Source organism: Garra rufa, chromosome 5 (genome assembly GCF_049309525.1).
Source record: "Garra rufa chromosome 5, GarRuf1.0, whole genome shotgun sequence".
Taxonomy (NCBI): domain Eukaryota; kingdom Metazoa; phylum Chordata; class Actinopteri; order Cypriniformes; family Cyprinidae; genus Garra; species Garra rufa.
The window spans coordinates 22,236,007-22,249,896 of record NC_133365.1 but is presented as its reverse complement, the minus strand read 5'-3'; the positions used below and the strand labels follow the sequence as shown (position 1 = coordinate 22,249,896).

Below are 13,890 nucleotides of genomic sequence, written 5' to 3'. Positions count from 1 at the left end.
GGCTATTTTAGAAAGTAAAATTTAAAAGATGAAAAAGAGAAATTAGGGAGAATCAATAAATTATAAATAATGTGCTATTGTGTAAGTAATCATGTAATCCTTAAAAAATATCTGTAGCCTGATTACAAGTATTATAAAATAATTTAGTCTAATTACAAGTACCTAATTTTTAATTCAGGTTACATTTAATAACAAGTGTACTTAAGTCTTTTAGTCAACGAGCGAAAGAACTACAATCCCATGATGCACTGCGAAAGATATAATCGAATCACAAACGACGGATTTAAAAAATAAAACTATTAATTTAAAGATGCTGGTTATGTATTAAAAACAATATATTTACATTTATTGCAAAATATGTATATACAGTTTGAGAGCACAAGGAGGAAAAGGTAAAATAATGCGGGCTGATCATGATCAGACAACAACGTCGTAGCTAGGTCAGCTGTTGAACTCTCAGGGGTATTTAAAGACTTATGATGAATTTCTTTCATATTTTGAATTCCCTGTAACCCCAAAAGAATATGCCTCTGTAACAGGAGCTATTTCTTCTAGTAGAGGTATTTCATACTCTAAATATGCTTATTTCCTTTACCCTGCTGATACTTTCTCTGGTAGAATTTGTTTTTCATCTAGTGGAAAAAATAATAATAATAAGGCTATACGTTCATTATTTCAAAAAGAAATTGTTAGTAAACCACATGTTATTTTCTATTGGTCTACGTTTATCAGAAATATTGATTGGAGGAAAGTTTGGGTATTACCTTATAAATATCTTATTACAAATAAAATTAAAGAAATTTCATTTAAGATACTGCACAAGTTTTACCCGGCTTAGCATTATTTAAACAGATTTACTGAAGAAATAGATATAAATTGTTCATTTTGTACATCACACCCAGAAACATATTTTCTGGCATTGTCAGTATGCAAAGAGGCCTTGGTGGGAGGTTTCTAGATTTATAAATGACAAACTACTTCTTATTATATGAACATGTAATATTTGGTTTTTTGAACTATGACAAGAAGCTGGTGTAGCCTGTGGATTTCGGGTGCTCTCTTTTCCCTCTCTTCTCCCTTTTTCTCTGCCTCTCGCTCACTTTTGCTCTTTCCCGTATTGTTACGTCACCTAATGTGGGTGGGAGAGGTTGGCAATTAAGCGCAGGCAGGTGTATAGGCACCTGGGGTCCTCATGCCGGGAGCCATTCATTGTAGCTAGCTACGGACGCGTTGGAGTGCCGCAGTGTTCCTGGGTGCTGTTTGTTGTGCAAGGTGTTACCGAGCGATCGCCAACGGCGCTACTGTTTTGTGTGCGTGTATACGTTTCCAAAACACGTTGGGAGTGTCTAAAGTGACAAGCGTAGAGAAGCGTCCAGTGACCCTGGTGAATGCGTGAAGCACGGAACACTGTCTACTCACCCAATCGCTAGCTTGCAAAAAGAGGCTACAGCAATCAGATTGTCGGCTGCTGTTCTCTTAAATGTGTTTGAATGTGTATGTATGTGCAGGTGCTGCTTCTTAGATACTTTTTCGTTTGGTTTATTGATTTATTGTTTTTTTTTCTTTTACCACTAGCCGGCGGGCTGTCAAAGATGTGTGTCTAGTGTACTGATTGTGGCCACTGGCTAGTGGTTTCTTCTTTTTGTTTGTCTTCCCTCCCCCCTTTTCCTATTAATAGCCTAATGTGGATTGGGCCCATAGGATAGATTAGCCCACCAGGTTCTAGTTTGGTTTCCTTAGAGTGTTTCACCCATTTGGAACCGATGTGTGCATTGTAATGCTGTGAAGTGTGCATCTGGTGTAATAGCTCCACTAGCAATGTTGTCGTGGTGTGTAAGCTGAGTTTGTAGTGTTTGTTCTACTCTAAAGTGGTGTGCCTTAGCTCACGTGTGGTATTGAAACCTAGGCCTGTTTAAGCTTACATTCTGGTGACTCACTCTACTATAGCTTATCCCTGTTAAATGATGAATTTGTGTGTTATTTATTAACTATCTAAAGCGACTTATTTTTAACTAAGATAAAATAAACATTGTATCTTTTTACTTTGCTAAACCAAGCCTGTGCGTGGTTCTTTATAACAGAGTCCCCTTGCTCTTCCAGTCTTGTCCAAGGGGTGGCGTAGTCAACACTGCCATCGCCCCACTAGGGGGGGGGCAACACTGGATAATGAGGCTTTCATTATCAAACTTTTGATCATACTTGTTAAGTTTCATATTCATCGCTGTAAATGTAGTAATCAGAAACCTCTTTTTTCTGTAGTACTTAAAGAATTAGATATTTATAGAAGTACTATTAAGGAGAGTACAAAGAAAAAAGCTATTAAAACTCTGTGTTTGTTTGTTTGATTCATTTAAGTTATTATGATTTAGCAACGCCTGTCATTTATTTTATTTTTTTTCTGTGTAGTTTATGTATTTATGTAATACATGTAAGTACTCGTTGTTTTTTGTGTACACCCTTGGCACATTTGTATATGTTGTTCAAGAATTAATACAAAAAAAAACAATAACAACAACTTCGTAGCTCAGAGTGGGTCTGTCTTCAATTATAAATAATATTCAATTATAAATTATAAATAAATTTGTGGACCATCTTTACCAACCAATAGAAAAATGCCATATTTCCACTGACCGGGATAAAACAGTAATCGACACGTTAGATGACCAATCAGAGCAGTGAGATCTGAAAGCGTTAACCAATTGGAATCATCAAAAACTAAAACCACCTCCTTCATTCGCTTGTCCAGGTGATGACGTGTCAAGAAGGTGCCGGAAGCAGCGTTGTCGCTCCAAAAAATGGCATACCAGACAATCCGACAGGAATATTTACAGATTCCTGTGGTTACTAGAGCTTATACCACCGCCTGCGTACTCACTACAGCCGCCGTGGTAAGTAAATGAACGAATATTAGGGTCTCAAGCGCTATTATCTGCCGTGTCCTCGTCCCTATGCAGTTAAACCACATCTGGTATCCTGGAGGATGTTATGAGGACATATGTACTTAAAACCCTCCCGCAAATTTTGTATATATGATATGACATAATATGAATATTGTATTTAAGTAGCCTATATATGTCATAAGGTTTGGTTTCCAGTTGCTTTGTCTGCATGTTCGCATCTTACTTCCTGTGTTTACTTTCATTTACCTGACTGCGATCTGCTGAAAGTAACTTTGCTTTTGATTTCAATTGATATTTAAGTGTAATATTAAGTTACAATTAAACACTGTTTGTTTACCTGCAACATGTCTTCCGTATATGATTGTGGTGTTTCATTTGTATTCACAGCAATTAGAACTCATCACACCTTTCCAGCTTTACTTCAACCCAGATTTAATATTGAGGAGTTATCAGGTAAGTGTCATAATAAGTGTTTCTCTGAAGAATATTGTGCCTGGTTTTATTTTTAGCCTGTAAAAACTGACATATTTAACAGTAGCCTGGAAAACGTAATATTTTTGTTTCTACAATATGATATAGAAGAATATGGAGCTATAAATACGGAGCTAATAAATCTAAACGGAGCTATAAATACTAACATTTTAAAATGATTTGACCATGGACAAAAAGCTCATTTTGAACATTGAAAGGTATTCAAAATAATATATAAGGTATTCTTTATATGTTTACCAATTATTAAAGATTTCACAACGAAAACATGTGTACCACAACCTAAAGGTGGACATTTTTAGAATGATAAAAGGCTGTTTACTTAATAAAAAAGCATAATTTATCATTCATATGACAGAAAGCATAGTATAATTAAATTATATTAATATAAAATATGTTTTATAGGGTTAAAATTGCAGCATGTGATTCTAAATTTGTGTGTGTGTGTCCACAGGTATGGCGGCTAATAACCAACTTTTTGTTTTTTGGTCCGGTTGGGTTCAACTTCTTATTCAACATGATATTTTTGTATCCTTTATTATATCATATTCGTAGTGAATCACTAAATTGTAAATCATTTTCTGAAGTTTAAGGTTTGTTCAGTCCTTAACTCGAGTCTCACAGGTACCGGTACTGTCGGATGCTGGAGGAGGGATCCTTCAGAGGGAGGACTGCTGACTTTGTCTTTATGTTCCTCTTCGGTGGCCTTCTCATGACTGTATCCTTCACATTTTCTCAAAAGAGAAGAAGCTTTTTTATTTACCTCTATAGCTCAATAACTAAAATGTAAATGTAGGCAAGCGTGTTTATATGGGCCATTCTACAGAATTGGTCCAAAGTCAGAGTTAGAAATGTCTTGAAGTAATTTTTAGTAATTGTGCAGTTATCATATTGTATTTTCAGAAAGTTTGGGATTTTTTTTCCCCAATTTTGTCACTACTGAAACACAGTAATAATAATTTAATTAGAAGGGTTATATTGACTTATTAAGATTTTGCTTACATTTGTATTGTAAATATATTTATTTGCCATTTTATTTGCATTCTTCAGAAGTAAATCCATAACAGTTACATTTTTAAAATATTTCAAGTGTAATTTATGATATTTGTTGTATTTTTAATCCAATTTTTCTTTGAAAAAGGCAAAAAGTTGATTTCAAAGTTAAGGATTCATTAGTTTGAATATACATTGAACCAAAAACTTCATTATTATCATAACATCTTAGTTGATAATTCAGTATATTTTATTTTTGTAAAAACATTCCATGTTTCGGTAGTGACAGTAATGCTTTGGTAGCGACCACATCATATTACAGAATTTTAACTTGCATACTAAACACTACTAAAACATACTAAAATACAAAAACAATTGCTTAACTGTACTAAAATTGAGTTTATTTCCCCCCAAAATGAGGATTTTATGTTCCCTTTTGTCACTACCGAAACAATGATGACATGTTTCGGTCTTGGCTGGTACAGTAGGGACAATTCTATTGGATAACACTTAAAAAACAAAGATGTCACTACCAAAACTCCACCAAATGTTTTGGTTGTGACAATTGTGAATAATTTTGAATCTAAGCTCAAAGATGCTAATCAGCACATATGTAAACTAGCACAGTTCTGAACTGTTGTACACATATAAAAACTCAAAGTTATGGAATAAATCCTAAAAAAAAAAGTGTGCTTAATTGCAGAAAAAGGGTGTTTCGGTAGGGGATGGTCCTAAAAGTTACACAGTTTTTTCAGACTTTTGAACACATTCACCTCAAAAGGATGGGACCTATCTACTCACCATGTAGTTATAAGAGAGAGGGACACAGGAATATTTCTTGATCATAAATGTAGGGGTGCAGTTAAAATCAGTCTCAGCCGGTGGACTAAAACATACACTGTTTCCGTAGTGACAGGAAAAATGCGGGACACCTTTATTTTTGTACATAAAATTTCATAATTTACAAAGAAAATCTAAAATGAATATATTTTTTGTACAAAAAAATATTTTTTTCTTTTAGGAGTTAGACTGGGACAGCCACCTCCCATTTGAAAGTACCCAATAATTGATAATTTTATAAATATTCAGCTTACTAGGATTTTAAATTTGATTGTGAGTTTCAGTAGATAATAGAAGGATCTTAGTAAACAACAAAGATTTGAATACTCAAATGCTTTTTAAACAGGTTTTTTTGGTGTAGGACAGCAGTTTGCACCAGTTCTGTAGAATGGCCCATATAGCATATTTCATTCACAATGATATTTCAAAGTGATTTGCTTAGACATAATTTTTATTAATAATCTTTCTTGGGGACTTTTTTAATCTAAAAAGTTAAAACTATATAAATACTATATATAAATACTATAAAAATTCCGTTTTATTAGATCAAAATTTAGTTTTTTACCTTTTTGATTTTTCTGGATTTTTTATTTTTTTATTTTTTTTTAATGGTAACCTTAAAGATATCAATCAAGACAGCATGTCTAATTAATTAAAATCTCGAAACATACACAATTTAAGAGTAATTTATTAAAATTGTAACAAATTGCATTTACTTTTTTTAAATTAAGTTTTATTTTTTAGTTTTCCATTACTCTTCTGGATTCCATTTTAATAATTTCATTTACATTTTAATAATTAAGAGATTATGTTCACATAATATTGAGGCGGCAGAAGCTAAACACATGAAACATGCAGGATTCATATGTAAATAGTGTATTTGTGGCTTAATATTCACAGATACTAGTCCATATCATGTTTTGATTTAAGTGTACTAATTAAATTAACGTTTTATTAATTCATCCAAAATGTGGCAAATTTACCTATAAAAATTCTGTTTTATTAGATCCAAATTTAGTTTTTTACCTTTTTGATTTTTCTGGATTTTTTTTTTTTTTTTTTTTTTAATGGTAACCTTAAAGATATCAATCAAGACAGCATGTCTAATTAATTAAAATCTCGAAACATACACAATTTAAGACTAATTTATTAAAATTGTAACAAAAATTGCATTTACTTTTTTTAAATTAAGTTTTATTTTTTAGTTTTCCATTACTCTTCTGGATTCCATTTTAATAATTTCATTTACATTTTAATGATTAAGAGATTATGTTCACATAATATTGAGGCGGCAGAAGCTAAAAACACGAAACATGCAGGATTCACATGTAAATAGTGTGTATGTGGCTTAATATTCACAGATACTAGTCCATATCATGTTTTGATTTAAGTGTACTAATTAAATTAACGTTTGATTAATTCATCCGAAATGTGGCAAATTACATGACATTCCACGTTATACAGTAAATCCCATTTTTATGACTGGATTCCGCAATCATAGTTCCCTAGACATGGCATTACAATATCAACTAACTACCTACCTACATAGGCATAATAAATAAGTAAACAAATACGTTTTAAATAATTATCTTAAGTTGATTCAAATCTAAAAAAGAATGGAAAAGTAAAAAATAAAATGTTAAAATTAATAATCCTATGCATTGTATTGAAGGAAATGTTCCAGTTTAGGTATGTTTCTATTAACATATAATTGCCTAATATGGTTTAGATCATCATCCAGTCTTTTGAGAAGTTCACAGAATGAAATACTAGTTTTGTAGTACCGTGGGACGAAAAGATCAGCAAAATGAGTCACTAACCACTTTAACCTCAATATAGAAACTGAATAATGAAACACTTGCTGTTTGACCTCATTCAGTGTTTAATAAAATCATGTGAAATCTCATGTAGAAACAATAGTAAAACTTGTCAAAAATATCCATTATGCTAAAAAAAAATAAAAAAAATAAAATAAAACATCCAGTATGCCATTTATCCACCTTTTTCTTCACCGGAAGAGTGGGTGCGGCCATTTGTACATTTTAGGGGTCTGGCTTCCTTTCAGCTCATCCACATCCAGCTATTTTTAGCTGTACAAAAAGCTCGTTTTGCAGCTTGATATTGCAAAGCAGTTAATAAACCGAAAGTCTTGTCTATAGGCTTACTTCTGTGTTAAGGAAAAAGGCGGATAGGCACTTTTATGATTTCAAGATCTATAAGAAACATTGCCTATTACATTTGCTCAAATACCAGTTGTAATTTTCTTAATAGCCATGCAGATATTTGGCATGTTTGTGAATCTTGTGTTCCTAGGTCAGGCATTCACCATCATGCTGGTGTACATATGGAGCAGGAGAAACCCAAACGTCCGCATGAACTTCTTTGGCCTTTTGAATTTCCAGGCGCCTTTCCTCCCGTGGGTGCTCATGGGATTCTCTCTGCTGCTGGGAAACTCTATCATTGTGGATCTTTTAGGTAGAAACTTTTAATTACTATCAGCATTGACAACAAATGTGACCCTAGACCACACAACCAGCCCTAAGGGTCATTTTTTTGTTGTTGAGTAAATAAGCTTTCCCTTGATGTATGGGTGGGATAGGAAAATATTTGGCCGAGATACTACAACTATTTAAAAATCTGGAATCTGAGGGTGCAAAAAATCAAAATATTGAGGAAAATCCACTGTAAAGTTACCTAGCCATGCATGTTACTAAACAAAAATTAAGTTTTAATAAATTTTAGGTAGAAAATGTACAAAATATCTTAACAGAACATGATTTTTACTTAATATCCTAATGATTTTTGGCATGGAAGAAAAATCTATAACTTTGACCCATACAATGTATTGTTGGCTATTGATACAAATATACCCATGCTACTTAAGACTGCTTTTGTGGTCCAGAGTCACAAATTAGTCCAATTTAATTTAGTATTATTTGTAATTTTAATGTGATGGAATGAATTTAAGTAATAATGAATTAATCTGTTACCGGTGTTATATTTTCTGTCTTTTCAATATAAGGTATCGCAGTGGGACACGTGTACTTCTTTCTGGAGGATGTGTTTCCCAACCAACCTGGTGGTGGCAGATGGCTGAGGACACCCTCCATCCTGTGAGTGCCACACCAAAATACACTTGTCATACTTCCGCAAGCATGACGAAGAAGAATAGTGGGCAAAAAGCAACACTATTAGGGACTGTGTCTGTCCAAACAACACAGAACTGCTGCAGAAAAGTGATCAGGCAAACTTAAATATTCACTTTGAAGATTATGTTTCCACAAAAAACAGAATTTCACAAAGCCAACACCATTAAAAAAGCTTTTTATCCATTCCAGTCCACACGTAGCCATCAAATAAAAACTTCTAGATGATATTTTAGTCTTTGCTTTGAAGTGAAACACCCTTTCTTTCTACCTTTCCAGTAAGATGCTGTTTGATACACCTGAGGAAGATGCCAACTACAACCCTCTCCCCGAGGACCGTCCAGGCGGCTTTGCCTGGGGTGAGGGTCAGCGACTAGGAGGCTAGTTTGAGCACCCGTGTGCCTGCCGCTTAATGGACATCTCTGAGAGCAAGAAAAGAAAAAATCGTCTTTTTTTCGACTTGTTTCTCTTGTGTACAAAAGAACTGGAGCTCCACTCACCAAGCAAGAGGGAGACTTGTAGTTTTGTGTGCACGGAAATCATACGCCTCGAAATGTCTGCAAGGCCCATAACGCTCCTCTGACTGTGGGCATGGGTTTAAAAAAAGAACTGACTTTTGATATGTTGCTTTTGCTGTTGCTCCCCCGAACAACAGCGATTCCAAATCGAGCAGCTGTGAAAGACAAATATCTATTGATAGTCACCATTTTACTTTGTTTTTTCTTTTTTTCTTTTTTAAGAATAAATGTATGAAAACAGTTTCAGAGTACTGTTTGTTTGTTTTTCTTTTCCAAAAAGCATTTTGTTGATATATTAACAGAATAAAAAAGGTACACTGTAGTATCAGAATTTATCAGAAATTTGTCTGTGCAAATGATATAAATATAAAGATATTGCTCTAACATCATTTGAACTTGCATAACAACTGTCACGCAAATGTTTCATGTGCTGCACTTCAACAGAAAATGACGAAACAAATGACGTTTTTGTAAGATGTATTGCATTTCTAAGAATAGGAAGTGAAAGATTGGTTAATATGAAAGTACACACACTTATATTCGCTTACATTCTATTAGAACTTGTTTTTGCTTGAATACTTTACAATAGTACTTTGTAGGAAACATATAGTTGATTTGTGGGTCCGCTTAGGTGTCCAGCTGAAGGGAAAGTAATAGTTTTTTTTTTGTCTTTTACCCTATGTCATCATAATCCTCGCTGTCAGAGTTAGCAGGGATTTCAACATCGTCGTAATCCTCAGAGACAGCGTCTTGCTCTAGACTTTTAGTTTCGGCGGTGGTGTAGTGTGGCGTGAAGGGGGGTTGTTGAAGGACAGGAGGGCTCGACTCATCCTCAACCTCCACATAGTCCAACGCGGCATCTACGTCCTCATAACTCTGATCCACTGGAAATTCAGATATGATATTAAACTGGTTACATTTCTGTTTTGCGTATTGTAATATGCAGAGAAAGATCATTTATCCTATTCACTTCATTTTGAAATTTGGATGCTATTTTCCATCAATTTGCGAGACTTTAGATTGATTAGCCGGTAAAGTGCAGTAAACTGTTAAACTATCCACCTTATTTTTGAGGTAGGAGTGCGGCCATTTGTAAATTTAATCTGTCTGGCCTCCTGTCTCATCTGCATCCAGCGCTTTTAGCTGTAAATTTACTGTTTTAAAACAGCTCGTTTTGCTGCTTGATATTGCAAATTGGTGTGTCATATCTTATTATTTTAAAGTATAATCTTTAACACACTGGTTTGTAGTGCGGTAAACAGTTTTACGGTTTACTGCAAATTGTTAATCTAATTATTAGTCTCGCCCATAGGCTTATTTCCACATTGAGAAATAAAGTGGATAGTGTGTATGAATAAGAAAATAAATATCATTTTTGCAGTATCATACAGCAAAATGCTGTTTTGTACAGCTAAAATAACTGGAAGTGAATAATAACACCGGAGGCCTTGTGCATTTCAGTTACAAAATGGCTGCACTGCTCTTACATTAAAAATAAACAAGCAAATAAACAGCTAAAACAAGCAGGCTGGTTTAATTGGGGTTTTGGCCACTTTTCCAGCCTGGTCAGGCTGGGAAACCACCAGCTAAAACCAGCCTTACCAGCCCCGCCAGGCTGGGAGACCAGCTAAAACCAGCTACCTAGGCTGGTCGGCTGGTTTTAGAGGGGTTTTGGCCCCTTTTCCAGGACTTGCCAGGCTGGTCAGGATGGTCTTAGCTGGGAGACCACCAGCTAAAACCAGCCTGGCCAGGCTGGGAGACCAGCTAAAACCAGCTACTTCCAGCTAAGACCAGCCAACCAGCCTAGGCTGGTTTTAGCTGTTTTTTTTCAGCAGGGAAGGTGGATGAACTTAAGAGACTCTGATCAATTAAATAATAATAATAATAATAAATAACTCCTGTGTTGATATATTGATGAGTTTGTGATGCTTATTTTGCATCATGGCCATGTATTCTGTAGTAGTATTCTGCTACTTGTGATTCAGAGGCAGCCCTGCTGACCAAAAAAAATGGCTAAAACCAGCCTAGGCTGGTTGGCTGGTCTTAGCTGGAAGTAGCTGGTTTTAGCTGGTCTCCCAGCCTGGCAAGTCTGGGAAAAGGGGCCAAAACCCCTCTAAAACCAGCCGACCAGCCTAGGCTGGTTTTAGCTGTTTTTTTCAGCAGGGAGGTTGTCAGGTTAAATGGCATTCTGAATTTAAAAATGAAGGTTCACCAAAAAATGAAAGTTTTATCATCATTTGCTCACTCTTATATTGTTCCAAACCTGCCTGTATGAGATGTTTTCATGGTAGCCACGAACTACCACAGTATTAAAAAAAAACTCTCAATGGCTACCATCAACTTATACAGGTATGAAATAATATGATGGTGAGCAGAGCTGGGTAGTAACTGATTGCATGTAATCTGGATTATGTAGTCGGATTCCTAAAATGAAGTACTTGTAATTAGAATAAATCACATTTTAAAATACTCGCAATCAGACTACAGTTACTTTTTTATGGATGACATGATTGCATATTATTTACACAATAGCAATAATAGGCTACTATTCATAATTTATTGATTCTCTCTAATTTCTCTTTTTCATCTTTTAAATGTTCCTTTCTAAAATAGACTACTGTTATATACATTCAGAAAGTTTTGGATATTCACACAAAGATGAGTCGCTAGTCAGGTGGCGACACAGCATTTGACCACTGGGTTTGTAAAAATAATTTCAGGTTTAAGAAGTGTTTCAATAATGCATTAACTACTGATGAACACATTAGTTTTTATTTGAATTATCAATCTGTAGGTTAACCATGTCTGTTATTTAACTATGTCTTTAGAAAGCTTTCGTCTTTCAAGCACATTCAAATCCACAAATTCATGAATTCGCAAATTCACAAAAACCAGTTTTCACATCTGATCCCCTTTCACAAAATATATCTAAATTTATTGAAGCACCCCTGAGATTTTACAAATAAATATTTTAATAATTAAGTATCACATTTGCATGTTCATGGTTCTCTGCATGGCGTTGGTTATGGTCACGTGACGTAAATAAACAAATAACATATAGCATTTTTTTAGTAAGTGTTTTATTTTGATTAATTTTATAAATGACTTATTTCATTAAACACTTTTAATTAACAGCTTTTAAAAACATTTCAAGAAAGCTTTTCATTAAACTTTTAAAAACCTTGACATTATAAAAGGTTTAATGCACTTAATGTATGGAATAACAATGAATGGAATATATTTTCTTAATCTTTGTATTTTTATTCTCAGTATGGTACAAGATGAATATTTAGATCAATGCGATAAACGAGATCAAAAAGTAATCTAAAATCTTATATTACCTAAAATGTGTAATGTAACAGATTACGTAACTACTAATACATTTTTGTCATGTAATTTGGAATACGTATCAGAGTACAATTTGTAAGTAATCTACCCAACTCTGATGGTAATTTAATGAGGACAAAATTTTCTTTTTTGAGTGATGACGAAATCGAAGCTGTGAGTGATAGACTTGCAGTCTTTACAGTAGCACGCACTCTATAAAAGACCTAGATCATGTAATATTTCTCACTTTATGTCTACTGAAATTTGTTTATAAAGATAACAATAAGTGTAATGTTAAACAACAGTACGATCCAATGAACGTATAGTACTTCTGTCCCTCACTGCTTCATTTTTATCCTGTCAAAAATTTAAATATGCCACTACCCTGACTAACAGAAAAACTGACCAGATTCCATGGATTTGAACTGATCTCTGGAAGGTAGCGGGGGTTTCTCATTCTCAACGTCTTTTTGATGAACTTGGTTGTTCCTGCAATGATAAAAGTCATTTATTTTAGAGTGTAAACACATTTTTGTGTAATAAGCATCTAGTCTTACATGAGCTTGACAGACTTACTGGTTTTCAAAATGTGTGTGACCGTAATTATTTGGTTTTACTTGTGTACTGTACCAAGCAGCTAGAAAAAGAGAAAACAAAACAAAAAAAAAGTTAGATAAATTTAATCAATCTGCTATAATAATGACTAGTCAAATGAGGCAGAATTCAGAAAGCTGAAGGTTGTTTTCTGCAGTTTCAAACATGTAGTTCAAAACACTTTTAAATTCTAATCATTTTTGTACATTCCTTCATATTTTTTGCTAAAGCTACAAACAAGTGAGTTAATGGGTGTTAAATGAGCTACAATGAATTGCATTGATATAAACTCAACTATTTTTCCCTAGCCAGTAATAGTGGAAGTATTATTTATATTTACTGCAGTAAAAAGTGTGACAGTTACTTCCTGTTAAACACAGCTTCTGTACCGTTTTCAGATGTATTTTACCTCTTTTACTGATGCAAACATTGATGATTATGAAAATCATTACTATCAGCAGAGACACCACAATGATGGTCAGCAGTAATGCTGGCCAGTAATACTGACGTAAAAACTCCATCTATAAAATGAAACAGAGAAAATGTTCAGATTTTATGATATATCACTAATTATAGAGTTATTTTGTTCCTCATTATGATAAATATCATACTTGAAACTCCTGCTACTTCTCCTTTTCAGCACTGTTTGGGCACATGCTTGAAGTTTCTTATTTTCCAGTCAGCTGTGTTTCCTGGGTGGAGAATGTTAACCTAGATTTAATATGCTTTCAAAAAAAAAAAACTACACTCTAAAGCTTCTTTATTGGCATCAAAGAACGTTGAACATCCATGGAATCTTTCAAATGCAGAAAAGGTTCTTTAGATTTTTAAAATGTTTGTCAAAATGGTTCTTTGGCATCACTACAAAAACACCTCTTTTGAACTTTTATTTTTAAGAGTGTAATCCATATTTGGTAATGAATACAGTCATCTTTATTTGTAATATTTCAGATTATTATTTGTGGCAAACAATGTCTCTCTAGCTCTATCATGCCTGCAGCAGTCATCCTGCAAGAGACCAAGTTTTACACATGATTAAGTGACTTCCTGCATCATTCTTTTATTAGCTCTGGCTTATGAGTT

General features: G+C 34.0%; 1 protein-coding gene and 1 long non-coding RNA gene across 2 annotated transcripts; one reads left to right on the top strand and one right to left on the bottom strand.

Moving 5' to 3' along the window:
- The first annotated feature begins 2,762 nt into the window (after positions 1 to 2,762).
- On the top strand, positions 2,763 to 9,208 carry LOC141335114 (derlin-2). Its single transcript, XM_073840426.1, has 7 exons — positions 2,763 to 2,888; positions 3,288 to 3,353; positions 3,844 to 3,917; positions 4,014 to 4,107; positions 7,502 to 7,697; positions 8,245 to 8,335; positions 8,648 to 9,208. The coding sequence occupies exons 1-7, from the start codon at positions 2,796 to 2,798 to the stop codon at positions 8,751 to 8,753; spliced, it is 720 nt and encodes a 239-aa protein (XP_073696527.1). The 5' UTR covers positions 2,763 to 2,795; the 3' UTR covers positions 8,754 to 9,208.
- Positions 9,209 to 9,380: 172 nt separating this feature from the next.
- Positions 9,381 to 12,925, bottom strand: LOC141334342 (uncharacterized). Its single transcript, XR_012355545.1, has 3 exons — positions 12,790 to 12,925; positions 12,620 to 12,702; positions 9,381 to 9,770 (listed from the first exon to the last, which is right to left on the bottom strand). It is a non-coding gene; the product is annotated as an uncharacterized lncRNA (long non-coding RNA).
- Positions 12,926 to 13,890: the final 965 nt, after the last annotated feature.